The 27,077-nt window shown below is 39.0% G+C and overlaps 1 protein-coding gene across 5 annotated transcripts in view; it reads right to left on the minus strand.

Annotated features, from left to right (window-relative positions):
* Positions 1-23,167: 23,167 nt before the first annotated feature.
* ZNF326 (zinc finger protein 326) overlaps positions 23,168-27,077 on the minus strand; it is a 37,503-nt gene continuing 33,593 nt past the window's right edge. For all 5 annotated transcript variants that reach the window (XM_047871233.1, XM_047871232.1, XM_047871234.1 and 2 more), the window contains 2 exons: positions 25,972-26,067; positions 23,168-24,071 (listed from right to left, as the gene is read on the minus strand). In XM_047871233.1, the coding sequence (XP_047727189.1) occupies positions 23,703-24,071; positions 25,972-26,067 (465 nt within the window). In that variant the 3' untranslated portion in view covers positions 23,168-23,702. The remainder of the gene's footprint in view (positions 24,072-25,971; positions 26,068-27,077) is intronic.

Raw genomic sequence — 27,077 nt, forward strand, 5'->3', positions numbered from 1 at the left:
AAGATTCTGAGGTAATAAAAAGATTACTCAGACCACTTTATGGCATAAAAACAGTCTGAATTCAGAAATCAGAATGTCCAGTCCTTAAAAGTACCAAGCTGGTTTAATGGTAAGTCGGTAAATCGTCTCTGGGAGAGGGTTGCTGAAGACTGACAGTGTTTATAGAAAGACAGGCCTCATCCTCTGCCTCTTCCCAGACCATGTGCCTCCCAGTGCTCAGGATTCCTCCTCCCCCAGCTGTAATCACTAGGTTTCTCACCCTGCCAGAGGCGGTATGGAGGAGAGGTAAAGAGGGACCAGGAAGTTCTTGTTTTGACGGATTCTCTTTGGGGCCAGTTTCTTGCATTTGGAAAATTCTTTGCTTTGGGTGTTTAAAGATGATGCTTTCTAACAATTTCCTGAATTGTTCAAAGCCTCCTCTGCAAAAGACTTTTTTTAGTAATATTTGACTACATTTCTTCCTTTGTCAAAGGTAATGCATTTTACTCCGGCTGGCCACCTTCTTTGTCTCCAGCTGTCCTGGAGGGGAGCCTTCAGGTAGCAATCATGGGGAGGACTGAAAATGACCCGGCTGGTTCAGTCTCTCACATGATTCACCCAGACTCTGGGGGGACCTCCTTGTTCCCAGGATCAGAGCAGCCGTCTGACCTGTCTTTGCCTTTTGCCATTTCCAGGCAAGACTCAAAAAGGACTCGTGTTTCCCTCACTGCCAGAGACACACTATCTCCATGTAGTCCCTGTGAGCCCCTTCCTTGGCTCAAGCTGAAGGTAGAAGCACCCTCCCTGCCCCTCCTGGTAGGAGTGGGGGACTCCCAGCACAACTCTTTCAAAAGAAATTCTCCTCATCAAACCTTTACTGGTCTCTACTCTCTTGATCCTTCAATGTCCACAATGTAAGTGTTTTTGGTGGTGGTGGTTTTTGTTCGTTTTTTTCGGAATCAGGAAACTCATGGAAATGTCCATCTTTGGATGATATCTCAGATATTTTGTACTTATTGCATCTTGGCGCCTCTATCAAAACTTCCAATTTAAAATTCTGTTACATTATTTTTTGTTATTGTCATCAAAATATAAAGCAACTATCATACAGTAGGGTAATTGCTATAATACAAATAGAAACAAAGTGCCACAGGAAAATAGAGGACAGATAAACAAATCTTATCTAGGATTGGGAGAAGTCAGACATAGAAGGCTTCACGGAGGCAATGACATAGAAGTCCAGCCTTCGGGGACCCACTTCTTCACTTAACAAATTATTTATTGAGTTCCTATTATATTCTAAACAGTATTCTGGGTGCTGGGGATCTGTAAGTGACCAACAAAGATCCCTGCTCTCACAGAGTTTATATGCTACCTAGCAGGATAGGAGAACAGACAACAAACATAATAGATAAACTACCTAACTTGATAAAAAGAAATGAATTCTATGAGGGGAAAAAGAAAAAGTAGGGCAGGAAAAAGAAGCTGATGAAACAGAAAAGAGGAAGGACACGCCAAGGGGGAAAACAGTATGAACAAGGGCCTGGAGGTTTCAGGGGCACACGCAGTCAAAGAACTGAAGACAGTGTGACGTGACCCAGGTATGGAACCACATTGAAAGCATGAATGCCCGCCAGTCCCTGCTGGAGGCTCATCCCCGAACAGCCACTTGGCACTGAGCTGCACGCTGTCCCTATCTTACCCCGGGATCCCATAAACCTTTTGTACTTATTCCCATGGACAATGTCCGAAATCTGGAAAGAGAAGTACAAGTTTAAAAACTGGGGATAACAACCCTGTTTTTTAAGAGAAATTTTATTAAAAATCCCATTATGACATTGAAGTGAAAGGTTGTGGTGCCTATTCAACAAAATGATCAGGTACCTCTTCCGTAGCCCACCTGTGCCAGACACAGCAATATACAGGTAGATGTGGTCCTTGTGTGTGTAACAAAGCAGACCACAGAGAAGCAAGCCTGGGAGCACAGCCCCGGGGCCCCGAGTGACCTGCACGCTGCAGGTCGGCAGTAGGCCCCACTGTTCTGTGACCAGCGATGACATCACCTGCTGGAAGACAGCAGAGCAGAGCCCTAGGAACAGAAATGAGAAGCTTCTGTGCCCCTGCTTCGCAGTCTAGACAGTAGGTGGAGGCTGGGAGGTAAAATGACAGAGATTGGAAAGCACCAGGAGGGACGGCAGTGGGAAGATAGGTCAAAAGGCAAAGAAGTACGAGTTACCCTTGTAAATGTGGCTTCATTTCCCACCCTTATCCCAAGTCAACCTGACTTGAGGAAACCCAGACAATAGCAGCAACAAGGACTGTGGACTGTACTCACCATGACTATAACTGTAATAGTAAAGGTATCTCAAGAATGCGGCTCTGGCGGGCCTAATTTCTTTTCTTTAAATACCAAGCTAAAAATCCGCAATTCCAGTCCAACGCCAAGCCTTCTACTGAAATAGCATCAGGCCATCACCAGTAAATAAGTTCTTAACTCCTTTTCTTTAAAAGAAGTTGATACATTCAGCTTGGAGGCACGCTTGCCCAAAGTTAGCCTTCAGATCCGAATGCTGTACCCAAAGACAGAGATTTTGGAATCAAATTATGTTCTCCAACTTTTAAAAAGGGGATATGGTATCGTTAACAAAAAAAGATACAAGTTGCGGGAGGGGGTGGGGAGCAACGTTTCTTCTGAAGTTGTGGCCGGAATCGCCTTTGAAAAGTGGGACTCTGCTGCCCCCTGCCTTCCACTATAAAAACTGCAGAAGATAAAACAGGAAATCACTAACTCATTGAAGGACAGTATCTTTTTGTCACACACACACACACACACACACACACGTGCATATACCCCCTAAAAACTTAAGGGCTCCAAAAGCATCCTCTGTGATCTCAACCCAATTATTATCTAAACACTGGTCCCCTAGACACAGTGACAAACACATTGAGACCCCGCATGAATCTGCCCGTCTGTGCTCTTCCTGGAATAATCCTCTGACTTCAGCCATCATGTCCATGCTAAAGGGGAATCGCCAACTCTTACCACCCAAGCTTTACTCATACCTGGATATCCAACAATGCCTTCCAACTCCAAATGACCAAAACCAAACGGCATTTTCCCTCACAAACAAGCCGCTACGAGGACTTCCTTCAGTGAGCTTCATTTCTTTTAACGGCACTATTCGCTAGTCACTCAAGTCAAAAACTAGTATTCCTTCTTTGACTCCCCTCTCACTGGCCCCCTACTGAATCAAATGAATTGCAGGTACTCCACCCCACCCCACCCCCCACCCCCTCCCCCGCCACCACATTAACAGCTTCCAAACCCACTGCCTCCACTCCATTGTCAGCCTGGGTTAGGTGCTCATTGGGTCCCGGCTATTCCTGTCTGGAGTGTTACACTACCCTTCCAACTGCAATCCCCAGCTCACGCCAGCCTTTCCTCACTCCAGTACATCTTAAAATTGCTGGCAGATTTATCTCCCCGAAGTCCTGCTCTGCTCGTGTCACTCTACCGTCTCCCTCTTGCCTCAGAATAAAACCCATAACCCTTTACCCTGGCAGTCAAGACTTTCCACGATCCGTACCATCTGCCGCCAACCGCTGCTACCATGTCCACGCGCCTTACGCTGCAGCCCAATGGACGCACACGCTGCTCCCTGGAGACAGCGGGTGGCTTTCTTCTGCCTTGCTCCTGATACTTCTTCCTTGCCTCCTTTTCCTCCACCACCTCCACTATCCGTAGTTCTTTCCATCCAAATCATTTGCATCTTTCAAGCCCTAGGTCGAACGCCACTTTTTCCACAAAGCTTTCCCTAATTCCTTCAACCGGAGCAAATCTTTGTCTAAAGTCCAATCATATTCCATCTGTTCCTTTCTTCGTTTCAAATGAGCAAATATGTATAGAGTTCCTCTCGTATAGGAATATACTAGGCCTTTGCACATTGGGGCAAACAAAAAGACACGACCACACCCCCTTGTGTCTTACAGTCTAGTATTTACCACTTGCCAACTTGTGTTCTCTTTCTGAGAACATGAACACATGAGTAAGGCATCAGTGTTTCAGTGTTCCATCTTTTATGCCTCTCTCACACATAGTCTCTAGCAGAGTACATTGTGTTTGTTATTCAGTATTTGAATAAGTTAATAAAAGTATTAAATGGTCCTAGATGGCTGAATTTGAGTCATTAGTCACTTCCCAAGTTCTAGTAATTGATTAACCCTAAGTTTGAGAGTCTAACAACTTTTATGGATTCCCTGATTTAAAAATTATTCATCGTGTAGGGGTGCCTGGGTGGCTCGGTTGGTTAAGTGCCGACTTCAGCTCAGGTCATTATCTCACGGTTTGTGAGTTCGAGCCCCGCATCAGGCTCTGTGCTGACAGCTCAGAGCCTGGAGCCTGCTTTGGATTCTGTGTCTCCTTCTCTCTCTGCCCCTCCCCCACTTGTGCTCTGTCTCTATCAAAAATAAATAAATGTAAAAAAAAATGTTTTAAATAAAATAAAAATTATTCATCATGTATACCGTACTCATAACAGATTGAAGTCACAAGCTTTGGAATCAGAGGGAACTAGACATGAACTACAGATCTGCTCTGTCCCTGTTTAGCTGAGTGAACTGGGGTGTGATGGGCCCAGGGGCATTACTTAACCGCTCTGAGCTTCAGCATCCTTATCTGTGGTTGGGTGAGGATTAAGTACTAGAATAAATGCAAGGCAACTAGCACAATCTCTGATGTGTCCATGGCTGACAAATTGAGGTTATTATTACTGTTATTTACCACTACTGCTTTCCTCTAAATCAAAGCATAGCAAAACTGTTCCCCAGAGCTTGTTGGAAAACTGACTCAACCATCTTTGCCAACACTTTTCTTCCTTGCCATCTCCCACTACAGACAGCTAGGGATGGCTGTGACCCAGTTCTGGCCAAAGAGAGATAAGCAGAAGCCTGATGGAGAACTTCCAGGAAAATACTGGCTTTCCCAATAACACAGACAGATGTGCTTGGGGACTGCCTGCCCCTCCACCCCTTCTTCCTGCCTTAAATGCAGATATATTACTTGGGGCTGTAGCAGCATCTTGAGATGATGAGGGAAGGCCAGAAGAAGCAAGATGCTGACTCAGATGACACTGAGCAGCTGTACCAACATCAGCAGTTAGATCTGACCCCAAAATCCATGGTAGGTAGTGGATTTCCCTGCCCTTTGACTTTGGTCTTGGCCACATGTCTTGCTTTAATCAATGACATGTTTGAGAACATAACAAAAGCAGAAGTTTGAAATATGCTAGCATGATTGGGCTTGCCTTTTTGCACATCTGCTTTTCATCATGAACATGATTCAGGCAGTCACTGATCTAAAGAAAGTGAGAATTTGGAACAGACCTGATCAAATCTGCAGTTTGATCTCAAACCTTGCCAAGCCCAACTAAAATCATCAGCCCAATCCCAGCAAAACTGCAGGTGCACAATTGAGAAAAAACAAACAAATATACATATATAGCTATATGCCACTGAGATTATGCAGCATTAATATAAAAATGGCCAAAACTGTATCTCCAAAACTCTGTAAGAAACAGGTGCACAAGTTTCCCTGCTTTGGATCTCTCTAAAAAGTGGTTTCCAACTGGAAGTGATTTTGCCCTTAGGCAAACATGTCTAGAGACATTTCTGGTTGTCTTAAATTGGGGAGGGGAATTACTGGCATCTAGTGGGCAGAGGCCAGGGATGCTGCTAAACATCCTGCAGTTCACAGAACCGACCCCAACAACAATGAGTTATCCTGTCCAAAATGACAATGATGTCAAAGTTGAGAAATTTTGTCCTAATACAATATGATATAAATAGGAGTATCTGGGTGGCTATCAGTTGAACGGCTGACTTCAGCTCAGGTTCTGATCTCATGGTTTGAGTTCAAGCCCCACATTGGGCTCACTGCTGTCAGTGCAAAGCCTGCTTCGGATCCTCTATCCCCCACCCCTCCCCCCTCATGCTCTCTCTCAACAAATAAACATTAAAAATGAAAAATGTTTTTTAAAAATATTAGATAAATAAGGATATTTTTCCCCTTTTGCCACATACCTCTGCTCAGCCATTTATCACATCGATTGATTGATTAATTAGGTCAGTAAGTATTTACTGAGTGCCCACCACCACTCCATGCACCAAGGATCCAGTGCTGAATTAAAAGAAAATATTCCTGTTCTCACAGGGCTTCTATTCTAGTAAAGGAGACCAGTGATAAACAGATAAATACAATGATTTTAGATGGGGTGGGTAGTAAAAGAGTAATACAGCATAGAGAATGACTACGTGGGAAGTCATGTCTGAGAAAGTTGCACTTTAATGTAGCTGAATGATGGAAGAGACCCAGCCACACAGCAGTTTGGGAAAAGAACATTCTGGGCACACAGACAGAAGCAAGTATAATGTACGAGAGGAGCAGAAAGAAGGCCGTTCTACCTGTGGCATAACGAGTAAAGGAGGAGATAAGGTCAAAAGATATTTGCAGGATCACATATGGTAATCTTGGTATGGTACCAACTGTAGACTCAAGTGAAGTTTTTAGAGATGTCACGCAGGAGGGGACGTCAGCGTCTGGCAGAGACCACATGCAGTGCGAGCAAATATTCATGAACACATGTGAGACACTCCTTAGTGCATGTGGGAAGCTGGAGTGGGGAGGGTGGGAAACTACAGGAAAACTAAGAATAAGTTAGTGAGCAGATTTGAACTATTTTTGTTACTATGTCCCATCAGCACCTACAGAGACAGCTGACTGATCCTAATCAAATGTAGGGATACATTTGTAACTAGAGGAGAAAGAAAGCTATTCAACACTTTTTTTTCCCCCACTCAAAATCTTGTGCTTTCTTGGAATGTTGCCTCTCTAGGCACCTGGCAGGAGACCAGGAAAAGGTTTGTTAGGAAGACACCCGTTGAAAACCAGCATTGCCTCATTACTTCCTAATGATAATCCCACCACAGTTGACCCCAAATTTCCCCCTCTGGTGTTCTAGAACATGGGAAAAGCTATAAAGCAGAATTTAGGCTCTCTGAATCAGAAGGGGGAGCCCGGCAGCCTACAGGCCATGATCCCACTGTGCCATGTATCTACAGGAGGTTTCCAGGCCCCACATAATTTTGACCTGAATGAGCAAGTCATTCCTGGATCATAACTGTCCCTTAACCATCTGTAAGACTCCAAAGGGCAAGGATCCTGTCTGTTTTGTTCATAACTGTATCCTCAGCTCCTAGTGTCTGGCACATAGTAAGCCCTCAATAAATATTAGGTGAATAAATAATGATTCATGAAAATAAAGTCTCACAGGCTTGGAACAATCAAAGAGATAACACAAAGCAAAACAAAATAGCTAGACACATCTATTTTTTTCTTAAAGGTCTGTCATTTTATAGATATATACTTCCAAGAGAAAAATAACTATAACATCCATTCATCCACTCAGTTCATTTTTTGGGCATCTAACATGTGCCATCCACTGTGCTAGAAGCTGGAGGTAGGAAAAAAAGAGGAAGATACAGACCTTTCTGGAAGCAAAGGCCTATGGCATAAAGTGGAGAAAGAAACACCTACAGCACATTTTACTGGTGAAGAGAGGGGAAAAAAGTCAAGAAAGCCCAGAAATACTTCCTAAAACAGTCGAATTGAAGGCAGCTTTTTTTTTTTTTTTAATCCTAATATTATCAAGCAGATCATTTAGAGTTCAAATTCCACACCCAACTGCTTTTAATATATGTAGACTAGTGGTTTTCAACTGAGGGAGATTTTGCCTCTCAGGGACATTTGCCAATGTCTAGAAACATTCTAGAAGAATTAGGAAGAGCCATGCAAATAAATACACGAGTACAGCTGACCCTTGAACAACACAGGGATTAGTTAGGACTGCCAATCCCAGGGCACCTGGGTGGCTCAGTCAGTTGAGCGTCCGACTTCGGCTCAGGTCACGATCTCGCAGTCCGTGAGTTTGAGCCCCGCGTTGGGCTCTGGGCTGATGGCTCAGAGCCTGGAGCCTGCTTCAGATTCTGTGTCTCCCTCTCTCTCTGCCCCTCCCCTGTTCATGCTCTGTCTCTCTCTGTCTCAAAAATAAATAAATGTTTAAAAAAAAAAAAAAAAAGGACTGCCAATCCCCCATGCAGTTGAAACTCTGCATAACTTTTGATGCCCCCCCCCAATTAACTATGATAGTCTATGGCTGACCAGTCAATTAACACAAATTGACACAGTCAACTAACATGTATGTTGTATGTTATATTATATACCGTATTCTTATAGTAAAGTAAGCTACAGAAAAAAAAAAATGTTGACAAAGTAATAGGGAAAATACATTCACAATACCGTAAAAAGTCTGTAAGTGGACCCGCACAATTCAAACCCGTGTTGTTCAAGTTCAGCTGTGTACCATTTAGGCAAGTTTTTTCTAATGCAATTAAAATCATAAGAATCATTTAATTGCTGCCTCAACGGTAGGTCAACAAAGTACAAATAGTAATACAATCAATTTTTGTGATGACTATGAATAAAAACCTTAACTCTGATGCACAAAGGTGTATATTAATCAGTCATATTCTTAGCATTACAGATCAGATGCAGGGTCTCAGCAACACACTGCCTCATTAGAATTCCAAATTGAAGAATGGCGTACTTACATAGGAATTTGGTTTCTTTTATAGTTTTTAGCTCTAGGATAGAAAAGGCTTAGCCCATTCCCTTTCAGTTTAAAATTACAGTCATATGTTCAGCATCCTTTAGCTGGATACGTTTGTTCCCTATAGGAAGTTTATAACTTGTAAAAGGAGTTTTATGCAGAATACAAATTGGGAGTATTACATGACGACCTCTTGAGGACACTGAGTTGTGCAAACAACATCACTTTATCTGACGTAGCAGCTTGGGATTGGTCTATCTGCCCACCCTTGGGCTGTCTGGAATTATAGATCAGGGACATCACTGTCATACCCCAGCTGCTGCAGAAAGCTACTGGAAGAAAGGAGATTTATGAGTATTTTGGTTGTACTGAACCAAGGATACAGGAGCTATACAACAGGGAGCCTGGTGGCTCTAAATTGTAGGCATTACGCAAAAAGAAAATGCAGACTTTGGTGTCAAGGGAGTCCTCCAGGAGCAATAGGACATCTTTGTAAAATCTCTAAAGAATAAATTTAACAGTTATTAAAGAACACCACCCTGTTGTTGCAGACACTGAACTTTATATGACAAGAAGAGATATGAGGGATTTTCAGGAAAACATCTGTCATTTAACAGTGATAGTGACCTCGGCACTGACAAGCAATTCAAATCCCAGTTGAGGAGAGTTATTTACCTCTTTACAATGGCTGAGTTCGGAGCTCTTATATTAGCAGGTTATTTAATATCCTGGTCAGTTAAGCACCTCTGATGCTGAAGGAGAAAGTTGTTTGGGATAACCATGACTATTAGTTCTGTATATGAGACACTCATGAATTACTTCCCTTCAATTATATTAAATTATCAAGTGATTTTGTTAATTTTGACCAAAGGCCTGTACAAACCTATGGAGAAGCATAGATGTAATCTTCAAAACACATCATGAAAGATCAAAACTATGTTAAAATGAATGTGGAAAAAAAAAACCCAAAATTTCTGTATTAATTTTGCCATGGACTTACCCAGCCAGTACTTCCACTTCTCTTTTATCTCTACTTAAAAATAAATAAGTGTGCAGTGATATTTAGGTAACAATAAGAAAAATAAAACTTCAATGCTGAGAGCTAACTAAGCGCTCCAGACAATGTAGGTGTTTTACTTATATTCATTCGATTTTTACAACAGTCATGAAGGTAACAAACATTACCTTCATTTTATAGATGAGAAAACAGAAGCTTTTTTTCATTTAAATGTTTTTCCCTGAAATGGACAAATGGACTGAACTAGAAAAATGATACAGTGGGGGTAAGGGGAGGGCAACAGCAGGAGAGGAAGATCTATTGAATTCCAGGGCTAAAAAGCTGTGTTACACTATGCTGCCACAAGAAATGACATTTTTATTTGTGTCAGACACATGAATATTAAAACCCATCACTTGAAACAGAAAGCATTAATACTCTAAGTTGATCATTGAGCTCCCCTGGCCCCCATACCCATATATCCAGTTGCTTGCTTGATATCACCGTATCAGTGCCCTACAGGCAATGCCAACTAAACATGCCCCCACACTGACTTACCTAAAACCTGACATTCCTGTTTCTCTTACCTCAAGGAACAGTGTCAACAACTACGGAGTTGCAACGAAAAATGGAATAGAAAGAAATACACAAAAACTGCTAATGGTACTATTACTTGGATGGTCGTATTCTAGGTGTTTTTTATTTTATTCTTTATACTTCCCTGGGTTTTCCAGATTCTTCTTAAACATTTACATTATAAACGTGACACACAATTACATCCTTGTTTAAAAATCAAAGGAAGAAAACAGAAATAAGCAGTTAAAAAAACACATCACATTCCCAGTGCAACTTCCCTCCTCACATGTAAACACTATGTATCATTTCCCACTTTTCTTCTATGTAAATATATTAGTTTTATTTTTATGCATTTCTCTACAAATATATAGTTTGGGACTTATATAGTTCCTCCAAGTAAAATTCTAATGCATATATTATAACTCTTTTTTTCTTTTGAGCAATATATCTTGATGTCAAAACATACAGATCTCTCTTACTGTTTCCAATGGCCAGAGTATTCGATTGTCGTAACAATCAACCTTTACCACGTTTTATTCATTCCCTTATTGCTGAATATTTAGGTTCCCAATCTCTCATCATTACAAATAATGCTGCAAAGACCATTCTTTTAGATACACTGTTTCAGCATTTCTTAGACACACTCTCCCCACCCCCCACCCCCATTTTATCATCTCTCAGGCTAGAATGCATCTTACAGTCGATGGCATCTTACCATTGCTATCAGCCAGGTGGTATTTGTTGTGTTAAAAACCCTTCCTGACACCTTCTGGTAAAAGCAAAAAAGTTATTAGCCTCAATACATTTTAGATAAGGTGAAATGTTATCTTGGAACTCAAGCACATTTCAGGCATTTGTGATTTCAGGCAAATGAAGAGCTATTTATAGGTTGGATGGCTGGATCAAATAGTATGTGCATTTTAAATTTTGCTAGTTACTTCCCAATTGCCCTCCAAATAAGATGAAACAGTTTATGCAGCCATCAATCATATGAAAAAGGGACTTTTTTTTTTTCACCAATAGTGGCTATTGTTAGGTCTCTGAATGTCTATTAACATGATTGATAAATTGGATCTCTTTATTGATTGACCTAATCTTTGGTCTCTTGTACATATTGCAAACATTTTCTCCCCTTCAACCACTCTTCTTTCAACTTGAGTGTCTTTCACCCTATGGTAGTTTATGTACCATATTTGTCAATATTTCCCCTATGTCTGCTGGAAGTTGTAACTTACTGAGAAAAAATTGTGTCCAAAATTACAAATAAGTTTCTTAGATTTTAATACATGTGGAGGGGGTTTTACCTTTATCTCTTTAATCCACTTGAAATTTACTTTTGTGCATAGTGTGACTTAGGTAGGTCTTTTCCCAGTGTAACTATTCTGTCTCCAAATCATTCATAGGCTACTTTATCTTTTACCCATGATTCAAAATTATACCTTTATCTGTACTATATCTACATAATGTTCACGGTTTCTTCAATGTTTTACTTATCTACTCATATTTGATATATTGTTTTGTTACGCATTTCTAGTAAGAAACATAAGCTAAATTTTCGTTGTTTTTTAAATATTTTTCTTATTTGCATATGAACTTCTCAATCAGTTTAAATGGCATATACTGCTAGTAGCACCCTAATATCCATTATCCCCTTTCCCCAAATAGAACCCCTGCTTTTTAGCTGGAAAGATGGCCACATAGAATAAATACAATTCCCTGCCTTCTTGGCAGGTACGTTCCCACGACTGTTGTAAGCAATGGAAATAATGTAGAAACGTAAGGGCCATCTTCTGGTACCTCTTCCTAATGAGAAGTTGTGTCACTTTCTTCTCTTCTTCCTCTCCACTGACTGAAATATAGACAGGAAGACTGGAGATGAGGTGTTTTGAAGATGGTGGACTATACAGGGAGGCTCAGTTTCTGATACCTGGAAGGGTACCACCAACCCTGCATTACTTACCTGAACTTTTATATGAAAGACTTCAATCCTAAGTGGCTGTTATTATTTTTTAATTTTTTTTTAAATTTTTTATTTTTGAGAGGCAGAGAGAGACAGAGCATGAGCAGGGATGGGAGAGAGAGAGAGGGAGATACAGTATCCAAAGCAGGCTCCAGGCTCTGAGCTGTCAAGCCCAATGCGGGGCTTGAAACCATGAACGAACTGAAGTTGGCTGCTTAAGTGACTGAGCCACCCAGGCACCCCAATTGCTGTTATTTTTAACTTTCTCTTACAGGCGACATTAATTCTAAGTAACACAATCCTATTGGAATTTTAATTAATTTGATGAATTTGTTTGAGGATAATTAACATCTGGACAATGTTAAGTTTTTACAAACAGGAATATAGAATGCTTACTATTTATTCAGGCATTTTATGCCCTTTATTAAAATGTGTAGTTTTCCTCATATAGATCTTATACTTTTCCCACTAAGGTTTATACCTAGATAATAGTTCAGATTTTTATTGCAAATAAGGGGTTTTTTTTTAACATCTTATTTTATTTTTTGAGAAACAGAAAGAGACAGATCGCAAGCAGGGGAGGGGCAGAGAGAGGAGACACAGAATTTGAAGCAGGCTCCAGACTCTGAGCTGTCAGCACAGAGCCCAACACGGGGCTCAAACGCACAAACGCAAGATCATGAGCTGAGCCGCAGTTGGCAGCTCAACCCACTAAGCCACCCAGGCACCCCACAAATAAGGTTTTTCAAAATTACATTTCAAATTGGCCATACTAGTCTATAGAAAGCTACAGGTTTTTATATGTTGACTATTAAAGTACATTATTTGTAAGTTTTTCAATTAATCCTCTTCAATTAATCCACTATCTCCACATCACATTGCCTGAAATAATGACTGTGTTCTCTCTCCCTGGTATTTCTATTTCTTGTCAGTAAGTGATTGTACAGCCAGTAGGCTTGATCCTGTCTCAAATGTGGATATTTGATGAAGGCTTCTGTTGATGTCCTCAGCCAAGTTAAAAAGTTTTCTATTCCTAGCCTGACAAGATTTAAATCTGGATTGAGCGTTAAATTTCAGGAAATGTTTTTCCAGCATCTGTTGAGATTATGTGACTTCTTCTCGTTTCATCTGCCTTTTTTTTTTTTTTAAAGTTACAATAATAGACTTCCTAATGTATTGAGTTACATTAATAGATGATGCTCTATGCTTTGGATAAACCCTACTTTGCCATGACACATTTTCTTGGATTTAATTTGCTAATGTTTTTTCAATGATTCTATTTTCTCCTAAGTGAGATTGGTCTATAGTTATCTTTGCTGGACATTATGGAATAAGCGTTCTGCCAGTCTCAGAGACCAAATCGAGAGGTATTTCAGATTTCTGTATAATCTGGAAAGGCGTAAAGAAATTCTTCCTTAAAGTTTTGTATGGTTTTGTTTCATTTTAAATGCAAGCATTTGGAGGACCATGTGTTCTGACTAGATTTTATTAATTGACTGCTATCCATAATTTCTAGCTTATTGCACTGTGATAGCAGGACAGAGCCTGTACATAATTTCTTGTGGCCTGCTTCATGGTCATTTCTCACAGTATTTGAAAAGAAGTTCTCTGTAACTATTGAGGTTTCCGAATTATATAGTTCAAAACCTGTGTCCTCAATTTTAAACTCTTCAGTCAGTAATTTCTAAAAGAGTTGTGTTCAAATACCTCGTTCTAATTGCAAATTTGTCAGTTTCTCATCAACAGTTTTTCATTATAATTTGAAATCATGTTGTTGTGCATAGTTTTATGAGTTAATTTCTGAATCCTTCCATGTTCTTGATTTTTTTTAAATGTCTTTATTGTGCCCTCTCTCTTAAAATGACAGTTTAGCTCAAGATAGAATTCTAAATTCAAAGTAATTTTCCCACACAACTTTAATGTTTATTTTTGAGAGGGGGGAGGAGCAGAGAAAGAGGGAGACACAGAATCTGAAGCAGGCTCCAGGCTCTGTACTGTCAGCACAGAGCCCAATGCAGGGCCTGAACTCACAAACTGCAAAATCATGACCTGAACCAAAGTCGGATGCTTAACCAATTGAGCCACCCAGGACCCCATTCCCACACAATTTTAAAAATTAACAGTTGTCTTCTAGCACGCCAACATACAGATGACAAATCTGAGACCAATGTGATCCTTTCCCTTTATAGGTATATTGTTTCTCTTTAGAAATTTTGAGATTGTTCTCATAATCCTAGGATTACACAAATTTAGTCGGAATATGTTTTAAGTGTTCATCTCCTTTTTAATTATTTTTCCTCAGTACTTAGAACTTTTAATATATGGCCAGTCTTTTATCAGAAAAACATTTTTTTCCTATTATTTCTTTTCTTTACTTTTTCTGTTATCGACTTCTGAAACTCCTATACATATACATCTATTCAATCATTCAAAAGTATTTACTGAGCATTTCATGCACCTGGTACTGTGATAACATGCAGGATTTTCAATGCTAAACTTCCTACACATATGGCTCCAGACCTCATGAAGTTTCATTTTATCTTTTTTAAACATTTATTTATTTTGAGAGAGACAGCACACATGCAAGTGGAGGAGGGGCAGAGAGAGGGAGAGAGAATCCCAAGCAGGCTCCTTGCTGTCAGCACAAAGCCCAGTGTAGAACTTGACCCCAGGAACTGTGACACCATGGCCTGAGCCAAAATCAAGAGTCAGACACTCAACCGTGTGAGACCCACAGGTGCCCCCGTGAAATTTCATTTTAAATGGATGGTGTTTATCTGAATCTTCTACATCTCAACTTTTCTCATAATTTCCACCTATTTGACCTATTCTTATATGAGTCTGGAAGTATCCCTCAGCTTAAAATTCTAGCTCAGTAATTTGATTTTCAGCCATGTTTATTCAACTACTTGGCCTAAAATAGATTTTTATTTCAGCAGTTATTTTTTATTTCCAAGATATTTCTTTCTCATAGCAGTTTGCATTTTTTTAAACTAGTGCAATAACCTCTAAAATTTCTTTGGAGAGTATAATGATATGTAACACTGTATCTAAGAATTATATAGAAAACTTATACTTATTGCTATTTTTACATATAATACTAAATTTGCTTTAGTATGTACTAAAATATTTTAAAGTTTTGTTTTCCCTGAATTGTATCCTCAGGATTATTTCTGCTTATTAAGTATACTACCTATTTTTCATGTTGCTTTCTTCCTTAAACGTCTGTTGCTTCTGTGTTGTCTATTATTGATAAATGAGAAACAAGGGGTCAGCAAACTTTTCTGTAAAGGGCCAGTTAATAGTATTTTAGGCTTTTAAGGCCGTATTAGATGTCTGTCACATATTGTTTCCACAACCCTTTAAAAATGTAAAATCCACACAACAACGGGCGGTAGGAGGCTTACAGATGGTAGTCTGTGAAACTACTAGATTTTTCAGTTTTAATACCTGGAGTTTATTCTCTCAATTCGAGTGAAATACCCTGGCAGATTTTGATTACAAGTAACCTGGCATTTTAATTGTATGAGAGAGGAGGGAGGGGCAGTCAGTAAGAAAATGGGAAATGGACAGCCACCAAGTTTTTCTGTTTGCCTGTTTTCTAAGTATGAGGAACCAGAGCTCTTTGTGGGATCCACAAAACACCTAGGGCACTACCACACTTTGATGGCTGCTGTATATATGCTCTGGGAGTCTACTACATCAGAAGTTACACTCTGATGGGCAAACAGCAAGCTGTGCTATGACTTTATCTTGGAAGAATATCATAGACTAAGACTTCTGAGCCAGGGACTAGCATAACTATTCAAGTCCTTTAATAACATGGCTTACCATGTTACAGCCAGCCACTCTCACAGCTACCTCTAAAACATGGAGGCACTTCCTTAACTTTCATCTCAATGTGACTGTGCCTCTCTGTTTCACCAAGATCTGGTTCCTTCTTTTATATCTTGTAGAAATGCTTCGCAGCAACCTTGTCTTTCCATTGTGGTTATGAATTTACTGTTATTACTTGCATTTTTAATCATTGTCTGTTCTGTGATTTTAATAGAACTTCAGAAGATAATGACTTGATTCCAGTATGCCATTTTAATCTGGACCTCTCCCCAAATTCATAAATTATATTCCTCTAATAACTAAGCAGCTTATAGTTGTTCCCTTACACACTCTTAGTCACCAAGAAAGCCATCTCTTATCACCATCAGCTCTGCCTCACCCCTACCTCTAACACAGTCTTTTAAAAAAATTTTTTCTAAGGCAATCCCTATCAAAATAATGCCAGCATTCTTCACAGAGCTAGAACAAACAATCCTAAATTTGTATGGAGTCAAAAAAAAAGAAAAAGAAAAAAAACCCGAATAGCCAAAGCAGTCTTAAAAAAGAAAACCAAAGCAGGAGGCATCACAATCCCAGACTTCAAGCTATACTACAAAGCTGTAATCATCAAGACAGTATGGTACTGGCACAAGAACAGACACTCAGATCAATGGCACAGAATAGAGAACCCAGAAATGGACCCCCAAGTGTATGGCCAACTAATCTTTGACAAAGCAGGAAACAATATCCAATGGAATAAAGACCGTCTCTTCAGCAAATGGTGCTGGGAAAACTGGACAGCGACATGCAGAAAGATGAACCTGGACCATACACAGGTTCTTATACCATACACAAAAATAAACTCAAAATGGATGAAAGACCTAAATGTAAGACAGGAAGCCATCAAAATCCTAAAGGAGAAAGCAGGCAAAAACCTCTTTCACTGCAGCTGCAACAACTTCTTACTCAACACATCTCCGGAGGCAAGGGAAACAAAAGCAAAATTGAACTATTGGGACCTCATCAAAATAAAAAGTCTGCATAGCAAATGAAACAATCGGAAAAACTAAAAGGCAGCCAACGGAATGGGAAAAGATATTTGCAAATGACAGATAAAGGGTTAGTATCTAAAATTTATAAAGAACTTACCAAACTCAAGACCCAAAAAATCCAGTGAAGAAATGGGCAAAAGACATGAAGACACTTCTTCAAAGAAGACATCCAGATGGCCAACCAACACATGAAAAAATGCTCAACATCTCTCATCATCAGGAAAATACAAATCAAAACCACAATGAGATACCACCTCACACCTGTCAGAATGGCTAACATTAACAACTCAGGAAACAACAGATGCCGAGGATGTGGAGAGAAAGAGGAACCCTCACGCACTGCCAGTGGGAATGCAAACTGATGCAGCCACGCTGGAAAACAGCATGGAGGTTCCTCAAAAAATTAAAAATAGAGGGGCAACTGGGTGGCTCAGTCGGTTGAGCATCTGACTTCAGCTCAGGTCATGATCTCACGGTGTGTGAGTTTGAGCCCCGCGTTGAGCTCTGTGCTGACAGCTCAGAGCCTGGAGCCTGCTTCGGACTCTGTGTCCCCCTCTCTCCATCCCACCCCTGCTTATGCTCTCTTTCAAAAATGAATAAACATAAAAAAAAATTAAAAATAGAACTACCCTACAATCCAGCAACTGCACTACAAGGTATTTATCCAAAGGATACAGGTGAGCTGTTTGGAAGGGGCACTTGCAGCCCAATGTTTATAGCAGCGCTATTGACAATAGTCAAAGTATGGAAAGAACCCAAATGTCCATCAATGGATGAATGGATAAAGAAGATGTGGTATATATATGTATGTGGTGTATATATATATATATACAATGGAGTATTTCTCGGCCAATCAAAAGGAATGAAATCTTGCCATGTGCAACAATGTGGATAGAACCAGAGTGTATTATGCTAAGCAAAATTAGTAAGAGAAAGACAAATATCATATGACTCACTCATATAAGGAATTTAAGATACAAAACAGATGAACATAAGGGAAGGAAAGCAAAAATAATATAAAAACAGGGAGGGGGCAAAACATAAGAGACTCTTAAATACGGAGAACAAACAGGATTGCTGGAGGGGTTGTGGGAGGGGGAATGAGCTAAATGGGTAGGGGGCATTAAGGAATCTACTCCTGAAATCATTGTTGCACTGTATGCTAATTTGGATGTAAATTAAAAAATAAATTTAAAAAATAAATAATAAACATTTGAAAATAATAATTAAAAAAATTTTTTTAATTTAAGAAAAATTAGGAAAATCAGATGGGGAAAGGAAGGCAGAAAGAGACTACCATAACTGCTTCTGAGGAGGTCCAAATTGATGGCAGCAGGGACTGAATTAACCACACCCAAGGGTCTGCCCTCCAGCCTTGCAGTCCCCCTTGATTTTATTTGCGTATCAAATAGAGAAGTTATCAGGGTAAGGACTATCTACCAAATAAAGTCACATTGTTAATTTATAATATGAACTATTAACTGTCTCATGAGCTAAAATACTTCTGGTCGGCATGACTACTCCATTTTCTGTCCATCAGCAGAACTACAAGGGATTCCAAATGTCAATCAAAAGTTTGTTGGGGGACCTGGGTAGCTCAGTGGGTTAGGCATCTAGCTCTTGATTGCATGGGATCAAGCCCCGAGTTGGGCTCTGTGCTTACCGTGTGGAGACTGCTTAGGATTCTCTCCCACTCTTTCTTACCCCTCCCCACTTGTGCGCTCACCCATGCTCTCTCAAAATACACGTTTCTTTTAAAAAGTTTGTCAATGGGGTGCCTGGGTGGCTCAGTCGGTTAAGTGTCTGACTTCGACTCAGATCATGATCTCCTGGTCTGTGAGTTCGAGTCCCGCCTGGAGCTCTGTGCTGACAGCTCAGAGCCTGGAGCCTGATTCCAATTCTGTCTCCTTCTCTGCCTCTCCTCCACTAACACTCAGTCTCTCTCTCAAAAATAATTAAACATTAATAAATATTTTTTTTAAATAGTTTGTCATTAAAGCCTCTGAAATGTACACTCAAAAATGGTTGAAAGTGATAAGTTTTAAGTTTTGTGCATTTTAAATACATGTAAAGTTTGTATTCACAGTAAGGACAATTTGGTAGGCAAAGTAAATGTCAAATAATATAAGCCTGATAATAAGATAACCTGATACTATGTATCTCTAAATAAGAACAACCTTGCCAATAAAAAGTGAATTCTCAGATACTTTTTAACATGCATAACCAACATTTGCCTTTGTAGTTCTTTTTTCTGTATGTCCATGATTTTTGGTACACAAATTTCTGCAGATATTTTATTTTCACCTCATTCTTCGGATTAATGCTTTTTTTTAAGATATATTACATAATATACTATTATAAAATATAATACATATATTTGAAAATATAAGTATATTTTATAATAAGCTATAGTATTACAAAATATAAATATAACATCTAGATGTTATAACACAGATTGTAGTTAAATCTTGGCAATTCTAGGATCCACTGCCTCCTGATGCAGGATCATAAATTCAAATGTTTACAGGCACAGGCAGTTAATATAAGTAAATTAAGACTGACATACAAGGTTGGAAAAGCAGGCAAGGTACAAAACATATAGAACCACAGACATCACACTAAAAGGATCTCTGGATGTTACACTGACATGTATAAAAAGCCACTGAAGGATTTCAAGTAGGGGAATGATGCAACAGAGAGCTGCTTGTTATATGGAAAAACTGTTAGTCCTACTATTAGAATTTTTTTTTTCCTCCTATTAGAATTTCATGGGGGCACCTGGGTGGCTCAATTGGTTAAGCATCTGACTTTGGCTTCGTTGGTTCGTGAGTTTGAGCCCCGCATCGGGCTGTCTGCTGTCAGCACAAAGCCCGCTTAGGATCTTGTGTCTCCCTCTGCCTTTCCCTTGCTCACTCATTTTCTCTCTCTCTCTCTCTCAAAAATAAACAAACATTAAAAAAAAAAAAAAAAACAAAACAAAAAAAAAAAACAACCTTCACATACTTGTAAGAATTACATAATCCAATGGGAGAAAAAAACAAAAACAAGAACAAGACCCAGTTTTCTCACTCCTAGAGATTGAATCAGGCCATTCTAATGCTTTTGTAAAATATTATAGAGAGAGGTGCCTGCGTGGCTCAATCCATTAAGTGCTGGACTCTTGGTTTTGGTTCAGGTCATTATCTCATGGTTCGTGGGGTCAAGCCCCACATTCAGCTCCACCTGACAGCACTGAGCCTGCTTGGGATTCTCTCTCTCCCCCTCCCTGTGCCCCTCTCCCACTTATGCTCTCTTGTTCAAAATAAATTTTTAAAAATGAATTTTTTTAAACAGAAGACAACCGTGGCTGGAGAGAAGAATAGCATGATATAAAGCAGGAATGCTAGGCCAGGCCTGATTGCTATAAGGAGTTTAAATTGTACAGATACAAAAAGAAGGAGGAGACTAGTATTACCTGAATTCTATTTTTAGAAAATTACACTTGTGTGTGGAAAACTGAATCTAGCAGGGCAAGAGTAGAAATGAGATTAGTTAATAAACTATTTTAATAATCCAGGTAAGAGATGACGGGGACTTGAACTGGGAATGGTAGTAGCAGATGTGGAAGCAGACAGATAAAATTTGGAAGTAGAAAACTCAGACTTTCCAGTAGCCTGGAGGTAGGAGGTGATAAAAAGGGAAGAATATAGGCCGATCCCTAGGCATCTGGCTTAACCAACTGTGTAAATCATATATAAATTTCTTTGGCTACTGTAATTACATGCTTTCTTTTTCTTTAATGTTTATTTATTTTCAGAGAGAGCATGTGCATTCACATGAGTGGGGGAGGTCTCATGACCTGAGCTAAAATCAAGAGTCCAACACTTAAACAACTGAGCCACCCAGGCGCCCCATGTTTTGTTTTTTAATAAACACACAAGTAACACTTGGATAACAGAAGTTGAAAGTTAAAAGATATCATACAAATCCTTATCAGAAAAGTATTGAAAATATAAACTTTAAGGATCACAAAAATTAATCTGCCAGCAAATTAAATTGCCTAACTACAGGGGTGCCTGAGTGGCTCAGTCGGTTAAGGTCCCACTTCAGCTCAGGTCATGATCTTGCGATCCAGGAGTTCGAGCCCCACATTGGGCTCTGTGCTAATAGCTCAGAGCCTGGAGCCTGCTTCAGATTCTGTGTCCCCCCTTCTCTCTGCCCTTCTCCCACTCACACTCTGTCTCTGTCTCAAAAATAAACATTAAAAACATTTAAAAAATGAAACAAATTGCCTAACTACAAATTACCTAACAGGATATACATAAATTTGAATTTCTAAATTAAGTACAATTAAGAAAATATACTTTATTAATAATACTTTGCAAATAAGCTAGTCTGAATGAAGGTTTTTGTATGTTTCCCACAAGTATTGCTACCCACATGTTCTTTCTCTCTTACTCTACAACATTTATAGGTGACTTGGCTGGCTCAGTAGGTGGAGCAGGCTACTCTTGACCTCAGGGATCGAGCCCTACACTGGGTGTAGAGATTACTTTAAAATCTTTAAAAAACAAATAAAACTGGGGCACCTGGGTAGCTCAGTTGGTTAAGTGTCTAACTGTTGATTTTGGCACAGGTCCTGATGTCATGGTTTGTGGGATTGAGCCCCGAGTAGGATTCTTCACTGACAGTATGGTATATGCTTGAGATTCTCTCTCCCTTTATGCCCTTCCTGCACACACATGCACACTCTCTAAATAAATAAACATTTTTAAGAATTAATAAAATTAAACTTAAATTAAAATAAAATAAAACATTTACTTAGAAGTTGTTATACAGATTCTTGTTATTCAGGATTCTTTCCAAATGTTTAAAACCTCAAATTGCTAGGGACATTCTTTTTTTAAAAAAACACCCACTTAGTGCCAAGAGAACCCACTAATTATACCTCAAAGGGATCTGTTCTCTTTTTACCTTACCCTTCCACAGTATTTTTAAATAAAGTAGAAACTAAATAAATGAGAAACAGAAGGTCGATCAAGTCCTATTATCCTTAAAATTTTAACTCCTGAGCGCAAAAGCTTTCTTAAGCCTATTTAGGTAAATACAGACTCTTAGATAGGATCCCAATTTTCTCCAGTCGTATTTGGCTCTAAATCCCTGTAAATGGATACAAATGACTTAAAGCTTAAAGATAAGCAAATCTAGCCCACAACACAGCCTCCAAAAATGTAATTTTAAAAGTTTTGTTGTATGCAAAAAAGTGAAATTCTACAAATGCCTATATATTCACACACTCAATGCCTTAAGATTACTTAATATTCCTATATATTCATCCATTCAATGCCTCAGTATTTTGAGAAGCTATTTTATTTCATTGAGTCCCCCTCCAGAGTAAAGATTCAAAGAAATAAGAGCACTATTTTTCAGTGACATAGATGGTCATTTGAAAATAGGCCATCTGGGTGGCTCAGTCGGTTGAGCTTCCAACTTCGGCTCAGGTTATGAGTTCGAGCCCCACGTGGGCTCTGTGCTGACAGCTCAGAGCCTGGAACCTGATTCAGATTCTGTGTCTCCCTCTCTCTCTGCTCCTCCCCTGCCCTCACTCTGTCTCTCAAAATAAATAAACATTAAAAAAAAAAAAAAGTTAAAGAAAATAGACCATCTGTCAGTCTCATCTCTTTTTCAGTATGTAAGCTCAAAGAAGTTTTTTTAAACTATAAAAAGTTTTTTTTAAAAAGGAGAGAAATATTCAGGAAAGAAATACTTGTTTTTTAGAAAAGTGATTACTTTTGCTTCTTGGTTCTTCAGCTACAAACAGACATGACAAAAGAACTAACACAACTATAAAAAATTACTTGTATTCAAATGTATTTTCAAGATTTCAAGATCTGACATAGGCACAAAGAAAAGAAAGGAATTAAAACAAGTATAAACAAGTCAGTTATGGACTGACCTCAACTTGAAATATGTGAAAAAATATTTTAGTAGTACTTTTAAAATGATGGAAGTAAATTTCTTCAACTCTTCTCAATCATCTCGAAATATCCGTGAGCTAAACTCCTACATTAAGGCAAAATCTCATTTTAAATACTAATTTAATTGATGAATCATTTCATTTAAAATTGCTAATCCAGGGAAAGAGTTTTTGTAAAAAACGTTTTATTGCTACAAAGGGAAACATGGTCACAAAAAGCCTTTAAGCGTATCTTAACGCAAATTACTATTCAATGTCCAATGCAGTAAAAAAATACACAGTCAGAGCACAAAATACTTGCCCAATTTATCTCTTCTAGGGTAAGTATTGAAAACATTAATGCACACTTGAATATATACTCCCAACAGCAGCATTTAAGTTCAAATGATTAGAATAGATATACTAACAATACACATCTGTTATCCTTAACACCAATTAAAGTAATAAAAATTAAGCTTAAAAATTATACAAACAATTTATCTAATCTAAGTTGGTAACTATAAAAACTAAACTAAAATAGTCTTACCCTCATTTTATTAAACAAATGCCAAACATTTAGAAATTATATAAAACAAATCTGAATGTGTGGAATGCATGCAACATGGGTGTTAACTCTCATATTTTAAACTATTAAAATTCTTACCCTTTTCCACATTACGAGAGAAATTTAAAGCTTCTTTTAAATCTGACTAATACCCTCTATTTAATTTTCTTCAGGTTGGTCAACAGGGAAGTCAACAGGCTTTTCCTTTGCTGCTGCTTCCTCTACTTCCTCTCCTTCCCCCATTCCTCCCTCCCCCACTGCTTCTCCCTCCACGGCTGCCTCTCCTTCCCCCACTGCCTCCTGGTCCCCTGCTTCCTCTGTGTCTCCCACTCCCTCCACTCCTCCTCCTTCTCCCACTTCCTCTGCTTCCTCCACTTCTTCTACTTCCTCTACTTCCCCCACTTCCTCCACTTCCTCCTCCTCCTCCTCCTCTTCTTCAATAGGTTCATCAATCTTTTCTTCCTCCTCCTCATCTCCTTCTATTTGTTGATCTTGAGAATGATCTTGAATTTCAAAAGGATTCTCACCCTAAAAACATGAGGAAAAACAGCTTTTAAAATCAGCATATTCATTTTTGTTACCAGTGCAATTTTTATTTGCTGTAACATCAAAAATAAATACAATCTGAAGCTTTTTAATTTACGACAAATCATGACATCTTTGTTCAGTACCTATTTCATACCAAAGTGGATAAATTACTGAAGTCATTTCTTTATATTCCATAAAATGGAACGCTTAAAGGCCACATTTTCGTAACCTAATTTCTAAAATCATATGCATATGACAAAAGCAAATATGTGGGTTCTGGTAGAAACAGATAGAGATTTATGTCCTACTTAATTACACCAGGATTCAATGTACTTCTGTGGTAGGATCTCTGAAAACAGGTTAAGAGTGGAAAAGCTTTGGGGCGTCTGGGTGGCTCAGTCACTTAAGTGTCTGACTTCGGCTCAGGTCATGATCTCACAGTTCATGGGTTCGAGCCCCCACGTCAGGCTCTGTGCTGACAGCTCAGAGCCTGGAGCCTGCTTCGGATTCTGTGTCTCCCTCTCTCTCTGCCCCTGCCCTGCTCATGCTCTCTCTCTCTCTGTATCAAAAATAAGTAAACATTCAAAAAAATTTTTAAAGAAAAAAAGTGGAAAAGCTTTGAAACAGTCACTGTAGGAAGCACATTACATCGGTTGGTAATGCGCAAAATTACTGTGAACTGCAGCGAAAATCTGGCAAACACAGCAATGGTACAATTCCATGATACTTGCAGTGAGACAGTCTAACCACAGAGGGCATAGTGCTGGGAATTGGTAAATGGTGGAAGAATGAGTGAGGACTTTTGGAATGGCAGCACTGCATTGTTGGAAGGACTGACCATGAGTATCCAGGCAAGGGGGTGAAGGTAGAAACAGTTGAAGAAATGTGATAAATTGATGAACTGATTATATCTTCATAGGACAAAGATTTAAAAAGATATTCTGTCAGACTGAGAGCACTTAAAAGTTGAAACAGTTTTTAAGACATGACCAGAGCTGACCATGGGCAGAGGATGTTCTGGGGAATAACATCAGGGAACACAGCAGACAGGAAAGCTGAACAAAGGGATACCATTGAGTAACGCGACACCAGTGCTTCTTGAATTTTAATATGTTTCTGAATCAATTGGGATCTTGCTCAAATGCAACTCTCCATTTCTAATGAACTCCCAGGAAATACCAATATTGCTGGTCCATGGATCACATTCATAGTAAAAAATTCTAGAAGAGTTCTCCTTAGTTTAGGTACTTTCTACATAATATGCACATGTGGTAAGCTAAGGAAGCCTACTGCTGTCTAGCTGAACCAGTTAACAGAAGCTGGGGAGATAAAAGTTTATCTAATTTGGAAGTGAAATACAGGGTGCACCTGGGTGACTGAGTCAGTTAAGCGTCTGATTCTTGGTTTCGGCTCAGGTCATGATCTCACAGTTAGTGGATTTGAGCCCCATTCATTATCAGGCTCCACAGCTGGCAACTCGGAGCCTTCTTGGGATGCTCTCTCTCTCCCTCTCCGCCCCTCCCCCACTCACACCAGCTCTCTCTCTCTCTCAAGATAAAATAAACTTAAGGTCCACAGTAACTACACATGTTAAGACATATCCCTCAAGTCCTCCTTTGTTTAAAAATCAAGAATAAAGCTAACATTATGATCTGCTATGAGACTGCTGAATCTCTCTCAAATGATCCACGGTGAGAAAGAAATGAGAGAGGAATGACTTATTGTTCCCTCTCCCAACAAATCCCAACAATTAGGAAAAACAATGTTTTTACCTATATGCAAGATATTAAGTAAAAGTCTTCCTAATGTTGCACTATATTTAAATATCAGTTACTATGTCACCATTTGATTATAAAGATACTACAATGTAACCTAAAAAGGTTTTGCCCTAAAGTCTTACCTTAACAAAACGTTCATATCGCGCCTTCACTATTGGATTATTTAAAATGCTTGTAGCAGTCAAGACACTCTCTCTTTTTATTTGTTCTTTATAAGCCTATGAAAAATAGAACACAGTGAGGTACCTGAAAACCATGCCATGAAAATATTTCTATAATTAAAACAACATTGTATGCTCAAATTGCTACATTTAAATTATTTCTCTACTGGCAAATTAAGCTATAAAGCAACAACTACTGTGACCACAACCTAAACCATCCATGATTAACATAATGAAGATTCAATAAGCCAATCAGACTCATTCACTCAGTTACTACACATGACACATCTAGGTCTACTAAACAGTTGCTCTCCTTTCTACTATACGTGCACTTTCCCCCACCCTAACTATTCTAACTACTAATTTTCATGCTATCAAAAGAGAAAGAACAATTTTTCATACTGCTAGAATAGTCTTCCTGTGGGCTGTAGTTAGTCTAAGACTGTATTATACAAAGGAGGACAGGTTAATATGAAATGTCTAGTTGCCAGGGCGCCTGGGTGGCTCACTCAGTTAAGCATCCGACTTCAGCTCAGGTCATGATCTTGTGTTCCATGAGTTCAAGCCCCACGTCAGGCTCTGTGCTGACAGCTCAGAGCCTGGAGCCTGTTTTAGATTCTGTGTCTCCCTCTCTCTGACCCTCCCCTGTTCATGCTCTGTCTCTCCCTGTCTCAAAAATAAATAAAACGTTAAAAAAAAAAATGTCTAGTTGCCAAAAAAGTGTCAAAGGAATGCCAAAAGAGAAGAGAAAGGACGAAGATTTTTAAAAGATTATATGTGCTCAAAGTGACTAACCAAGTCTAAGTTAAATGAAAATCACATCAATACAAAATATGAATTTAAGACTCAGGTGTGCTCTATTTAAAACTTAAGCCTTTAATATTTGAATTTTTAAGTTTGCTTCTCAAACAAGCTAGTTTCTCACAATATAAACATTTATTTGAAATAAACTGGACTAAATAAAACCAACCAATTTAGAAGCAGAAATATGCCAATCAAAAAGAAAACAGTACATTTTTCCTAGAATATTTTAGTAAATTCTACTCCAAAATGTAACAATAGATAGT

Source organism: Prionailurus viverrinus, chromosome C1 (genome assembly GCF_022837055.1).
Source record: "Prionailurus viverrinus isolate Anna chromosome C1, UM_Priviv_1.0, whole genome shotgun sequence".
Taxonomy (NCBI): Eukaryota; Metazoa; Chordata; class Mammalia; order Carnivora; family Felidae; genus Prionailurus; species Prionailurus viverrinus.